Here is a 6,917-nt window from a genome sequence, read left to right on the forward strand (position 1 = left end):
CATTTCCAGTAACCTTTTCTATCCGCGACAGCGGGCAGTGTCCTCGGGCTGAGCATCCCCGCCTGCTCCGAGGGAGCGGGGTAAGAGCCAGCCGGGAGGAGGACAGGGAGCCTCCTGCTCTCTCCAGCCCCGGTCCTGCCGAGACCCATCCAAGGCCGGAAAATCCCGGCTGGTTTCCCAGATATCCACCCCAGGGACCGCCTGCGCTCCGGTTCTCCCGGTCAGCATCCCTTAATGAACTCCCACATCTCTGACAATCCTACCGAGACTTTAAAGAGAGGCTTCTCCTTCCCGAGGGTATTTTTTAATACACTACTTAACGCCAATCAAGGGCTTTAAAAATGTATTCGCACCTCTTCTGCGTTTGGAAACTCCGTCTAGATAAATAATCTCCAGTGACTGAGATTCTAGGACCCGGGATAGCTGACAATTCTGATGCAAAGGTGTATAAATATGTTGCTCAGAGTATTTTTGCTTTAAGGTTCTGAGGAGAGGGGAATATGTCCTATCCTGAGGCCAGAACTCCCGTGTCCATGCAGGCCGCCGAGATGCTACAAATGTCTGGTCATATTTTTGATAAATATTTTTTCGTGTACAATTTTATTTCTTGTTCTCCAGTGGGTTTGTCTCTGCAGGGTTAACTCATCACGCTACCTGTAGCAAGGGTCAAAGCTGTCACCTAAATAAAAGTAGTTATAATTGCCGGCTATTCATGTCACAAGTAGTGTTTCTATTATATGGGAGGAGGGAGGGGGAAAGAAGAAAATGGGGGGAAAGGGCCGAAACCAGAGGGCATGGCCAAATGCACCCCCAGGCTCGCCCGCAGCTCTAGTAAGACGTGGGGGCTGAGGCAGGAGCTTGGGCACCGCAGGAATCTCGGCTTTTCCGGACGCGGCAGCGCGTCCCACGGGGATGGGGTCGCTCCTGGGGTCGCTGCGATCGCTGTGGGTCGCGCTCCGGAGGCAAAGCCCGGCCCGGCCCGGTCCGGCAGTAGAGCTCCTGTGGAGCGGCGGGGAAACGGGGAACCTGTCATGGTGCCGGCCATGGATAAAATTCCCTGAGAGCTGGGAAAGGGATGGAGAGGCCCCCCTGAAGCTGATCTCTCTCGGCCCTGGTGGCACAAAGCAAGGAGCCCCAAGAACCTTTCCCAAACAGGGACAATCCAGTCACACCGGACCGTGCCACTTCCCAAAAGCAGAACCCATACTTCCCGGCTGGAGAGGGTGCAAAACTACTGGGGCTGGGCCGGTTTTCCGCCTTTGCGTGACCCTTCAAATGGTTAACACAAGGTTCCTGGGTCCATTTCGGTGTCGCTTTTCTTTCTCTTCCTCTCCCCTCCCAGCAGTGCTGCCAGCATCGCCCCATCCGGGCCGGTTTCTGGGGAACAAAGGCTGGGGACCTGGGGGACAGCCCCTCGCCCCTGCGAGCCGCACTTAATGAGGATTCATTTCTTTTGCCTACAGTCCTGGCTTTCATTACGGAGCCCGTCTCGCTCTGTTCATGGTCATTAGGCTGCAGCCCAGTAACTCCCTCGCCAGATCATGTGCATGATTTAAAAAAATAGCAAAAAAATAAAAAAAGGACCCCTTCAGTAATATTAGTAATCATCTCCATCATCACCATCATCATCTGGCCGTTCTAAATGAGCTACCCATTAACACAGACTTTCTATCCTTACACGTTTGTCCCAGCAGAGGTTTTTTCTCCATCAGCCCTGTCCCGGGACGCTGCCGGGGGCTCGGTGGGGTGGGCTGGGGGGCGGCGGGGCAGCTCCTGCCCGCGGGGACGCGCCCGGAGCCGCCGAGGTCGCCGCCCTCTCACCCGCTGGCTGGGGAAGCCCGATGCTCATACCGAGGAGGTCTGGAGGCTTTTTGAATTCCTGCCCGAAAAGGTTATTTGGGATCTTTCGTTGACTTGGTCAAATTATTGTTTTTCCCTAAGGGAGAGGACAGTGGTGGGATGGAAGGCTGGAAGAGGACTCTCGGCAATACTTATAGATTATATTCCCCTCTTTAATTTTTTCTCCTCGTCTTGGTTTTCTTTTTTTTTTTTTTTTTTCTAAGCAGATCGGCAAATCAAACCTGGATGAAGGTGAAGCCGAAAAGTCACTCCTTTTATTTTTTTAAGTTTCTCTGGAGTGCCTCTGAACTCGTGAGTTTTGCGTGTGCTTCTATGTCTCCCCAGCTCTGTCGGGTTTTATGAAAATGAGCAGTATTGAAAGCTTTTCCATCCCGCTAGCTGTGAGCCTCACATAAATGATGTAAATGGCTCGAAGGGTTTTTTTCAAGTGAACTGTGTAGATCTGTGAAAATAATATCAGGGTTTTCCGTCAGAATGAGCTTAGCACTGTACTGAGGCGTACCATAATCTGACCCGACACCTCCGACCATCTGCGCTATCTATCTGCCTTCTGATTTACCAAATCTTCACAAGCAAAAGACAAATTGTACTTGATACTAAAGAAAAGACGGCGAGCCTCAGTCCAGCTCCATTTCTGCAGAGAAATGATTGGAGAAAATGTAAATCTGTTTAATTTCGGTCTACAGGCAACTAGCAAAGAAGCTTTCTTAAAGAAGGGAAGAAAGGAAGACAAAAACAATAGGAAAAAAATAATAAGGGGGGGGAAGAGACAATAACAAGATATCAAATTAAGAAGGGATTTTTTTTGACAAGCATTCTAGAAAAAAATACATTGCAAAGAGCAGAGGGGAGAACATATTGAGTTTAATTCAAAGTATATGCTGCCTTTCCGAGCATAGTCCCTAATTCCCGGGAAGAAATTACCACTGAGCAGCTATTTGTAGAATAAAGAGTGGCTTCTTGATCATCCGCCTGTTCTCTACAGAAAATAAACCGTATCCTCGCAGCTCAGAAAGAGATTTCATGCCACCCCGAGATGTCTGGAGTTGGCCCCGCTGCTCCGAAGGGGTGGCCGGCGCTCACCTCGCACCCAGCCCCGCGGTCGGTCTCTCGGGCCACCGAGGGGGAAAAAACCCACGGGGGATGATTACTACAAGGTGATCAATATTTCAAAAGATTCCCGAAATCTGCTTTAAGTCGCTTTCCTGACCTACAAATGACTTCTCACTCCTCGCGACTATTCTCGGCGTCTATTCAGGACCATTCAGCCGAAAACAATAAGGGTTTAAATGTTAAAAAAAAAAAAAAAAGAATAAAAAAAAGCACTTTGGTTGAACGGGAAAAGGCGCTGGGCTCTTTGCAGATAATTCCTCATCTTAACCGAAATGGGAAGTCACCTACAGGGGGAAAGGGGAGAGTTTTTCCCTAAATCTCGGCTGTTCCTGCGGTCCTCCCGCTGAATGCATTGTCAGTGACGCTCCTAGCATCACTGTCACTGTAACGCAGCCAATTTTTTTATCTGATTTCTCAGTTCTGCCTTATCCCCCTCTTCGCCTGCGGGTGCGCGGAGCTCTGTGCGAGCATCGCCGGGCCGGACCCCGCAGCTTTACCGGGGAGGACGTGGGGGTCCCGGCCGTCCTATCGCTCCCTCCAACCTGCTGCCAGCACTCTGAAACGGGAGCGCCCTTCCTCCCCTCAGCCTGCCTTCCCCAGGGCGGCCGGGCGGCTCTGCCCTGCCCGGGTCGGCGGGGCAGGGCGGCGGGGTCGCGGTCCCCGGGGAGCGGCCGCGGCGCCGCGGGGAGCGGGGCGGGGAGCGGGGCGGGGAGCGGGGCGGTGCGGGGCCTTCCGCCGTGATTGGCAGCGGCTGACAGTGAGTGGCAGCCCCGCCATGGAAACCCGGGAGCCAATCTGCCGAGCCCGCAGCAAATCAGCCGCTCCCGCAGCAGCGCGGCGGCGGCGGCGAGCTGCGCTTGTGCCTTTTCTGGTTTCCTTTTTTTCTTCTTCTTTTTTCCTCCTTTTTTTTTTTTTTTTTTTTTTCCCTTCCCTCCCTCCCTCCCCCCCTGCCCGCCCTCCCTCCCCGCTCCATCCTCCTCCGCCTCGCCCCTGCCCACCGCCCCCAGTCGCCGGAGCTGCCGAGCGGTCCCCATCGCCTCTCCGCCCTCCGCCGTCCCTCCCGCGGCAGCTCCGCCGGCACCGGCGGAGGCAGCAGCGGAGCGAGGGGCGGCCCGGGGCCGCTGCCCCTTCCCCGCCGCGGGGCTGTGCGCGGTGGCGGCGGGCATCGCCGGGGGTGCGCGGAGCGCGGAGCGGAGCCCGGCGCCGCCTCCATGTTCCAGCTGCCCATCCTCAATTTCAGCCCGCAGCAGGTGGCCGGGGTATGCGAGACCCTGGAGGAGAGCGGGGACATCGAGCGCCTGGGGCGCTTCCTCTGGTCCCTGCCCGTGGCCCCCGCGGCCTGCGAGGCGCTCAACAAGAACGAGTCGGTGCTGAGAGCCCGGGCCATCGTGGCCTTCCACACGGGGAACTACCGGGAGCTCTACCACATCCTGGAGAACCACAAGTTCACCAAGGAGTCCCACGCCAAACTGCAAGCCCTCTGGCTGGAAGCGCACTACCAGGAGGCGGAGAAGCTGCGGGGCCGACCCCTGGGGCCGGTGGACAAGTACCGGGTGAGGAAGAAGTTCCCGCTGCCGCGCACCATCTGGGACGGCGAGCAGAAGACACATTGCTTCAAGGAGCGGACGAGGCATTTGCTGCGGGAGTGGTACCTGCAGGACCCTTACCCCAACCCCAGCAAAAAGCGGGAACTGGCTCAGGCCACGGGACTTACCCCCACGCAAGTGGGCAACTGGTTCAAAAACCGAAGGCAAAGGGACAGGGCAGCAGCCGCTAAGAACAGGTAAGGTGCTGCCCGTCCCGTCGGGACACAGGTTCCCCCTTAGCGAGGCTTCGCCCCCGCCCGCCGAGGCCGGAGGCTGCGGGGAGGCGGTGCGAGACTGCCGGCAGAGGATGGGAGAAACGTTCCCGGGAAATTTCTCCCCGGGAAATGCAGCGAGATAAAGCAGGAGCAGCGGGAAAACACTAAGGCTTTTTAATTACTTAGATTTAATAGGGGAGGATCCCCGCCCTGGGCTCCCTCTTGGCTGCCCTGTGGGGCAGCGGGACAGGGGGAGCAGGAGAAGGGCCGCCTGGAACCACCGGCTGGAGCTGGCGGCACAAGGGCCATGTTCAGGGGCTGAGCGGAGACAAACCTCCTTCAAAGTTTTGCCCGGACATATAAATACTGGTTTGAAATATGTCCATCCTGAGAAGAGCCAGCCATGCCCTCTGTGGGCCCTGCCACAGCCGCCGTGCCCTGCTCCTCCACCGGAGCCATCCGGGAACGTTCCTTGGGATATTGTTCTTGTTTCTATTATATATATATATAAATATATAATAGAAATACAACGTGAAAATATATATATATAATTTAAAAATATATATGTTGTGGAACAAAATCACGGCTCTAAATGAGCAGTGTTATCCCAACACTAGTGACACAAGCAGACGCCCCAGCAAGCAGGGGGGGGAGCAGAGTTCCCCCTTTATCTCGTCCCCAGGATCCCGGAGTGGGGAAAACTCCTCTTGTCACCCCTCAGCCGGGCTGTCGCATGTCGGGGACGTGGGTACTGTCACCCGGAGCCCTTTTCTATCGGCTAAGGGAAGATGTAAGGCCTACTGGACAGGAAACGCCGCCCGGGAGCTGCTGCAGGGCATTACTGACCCCTGAGATGAGGCCCGGTTAGGGGGCAGGCTGAGGAGGAGTGGGACAACTTTCCCCTGGGTGTGCCAGCCGAGGAGCGGGGCTGACCTTGGGGTGGGCACCCGGTTTCTCAGACAGAGCTGAGGAACCGGGTGCCCACCCAGCTTCTCCTCTCCCGTACCGCTGGTATAAGTGGTGAGAGCCGGAGGCCAGGGGCAGGGGCGTGGGGGTGCCGGTCGGGGGAGCCCCTGGGGGGACACCGGGGCTGTCGGTGGGTGCGGAGGGCGGGCGGTGATGCTGTGTGTGCCGGTTCCTTGCAGGCTACAGCAGCAGGTCCTAACGCAGGGCTCGGTGCGCTCGCTGCAAGCGGAGGAGGAGAGCGGCGGGGAGGCGGTGGGGGCCGCCTCCAGCCCCGCAGCCAGCCTCTCCAGCAAAGCGGCCACCTCCGCCATCTCCATCACATCCAGCGACAGTGAATGTGACATCTGACACCACCGCCATGGCAAACCGGGGCGAGCGGGAGGCCCGGCTCGCCGGTGCCTCCGACACGGCCGGAGCAGCGGGGCTGGCGGTGCCCGGCGCGGGCGCCGAACGCGGGGTACGGGGCGCTCCCCGGCCGCCCGCCCGCGCCTCCCTCCCAGCCCCGCAACAGACTGCATTAAAAAACGTAATTAAAATCGTTGTCGCCTTTATTTCGAAGGATATGCGGAACTGATGCCTAAAAAGAAATAATTAAAGAAAGCCCAGAAAAAGTTAAAAAAAAAAAAATGAAAAAAAAAAATCATCAAGAAACCTAATGCCAAGTTGCAAAACGTCTGAGCCCCTGCCCTTATCCCGCGGGGTTGTCTCATGTTGAAAAGACGCTGTTCTTTTGGTTGGGTTCCGCTTTACTTTAAAGGGGTTTTTTTATATATATATATATAATGTTTATTTACTTATTTAAGGGATTGCTATGGTAGATTTTTTTCTATTATTATTATTAATTATTATTATTTTTGGCTTGTTCTCTATGTGCACAGGTGACTTGTAGAGCATGTGCAGGACGAAACTGTATGAAGCAGCCTAAAACCATAATAAAATATTTGGTGAAAGACCCTCGCATCTGCTTTGAAATGACGATGTCGGTTTCAAGCCCGCCAGTTTATGCAGAGCAGATCTCCGAGGCCACGGGTATTTCAGCAGCAGCTCGGCAGGAACCGAACTAGCCGGTCCCCGGGACCGGGGGTGAGGTCTTTGCCAGGCAGGGAGCTGGGAGGAGCCGGGATGAGGCGAGAGGAGCGGGAACGGGGCTGGCTGGGGATGGGAAGGAGGTGGCATC

The 6,917-nt window shown here is 55.8% G+C and overlaps 1 protein-coding gene across 1 annotated transcript; it reads left to right on the forward strand.

The window, feature by feature from the left end:
- The first annotated feature begins 4,184 nt into the window (after nt 1-4,184).
- Nucleotides 4,185-6,652, forward strand: SIX6 (SIX homeobox 6). Its single transcript, XM_053980552.1, has 2 exons — nt 4,185-4,756; nt 5,920-6,652. Exons 1-2 carry the CDS (start codon nt 4,185-4,187, stop codon nt 6,086-6,088), a joined length of 741 nt encoding a protein of 246 aa, XP_053836527.1. The 3' UTR covers nt 6,089-6,652.
- The last annotated feature ends 265 nt before the right edge of the window (nt 6,653-6,917 follow it).

This window comes from Vidua macroura, chromosome 6 (assembly GCF_024509145.1).
Source record: "Vidua macroura isolate BioBank_ID:100142 chromosome 6, ASM2450914v1, whole genome shotgun sequence".
Taxonomy (NCBI): Eukaryota; Metazoa; Chordata; class Aves; order Passeriformes; family Viduidae; genus Vidua; species Vidua macroura.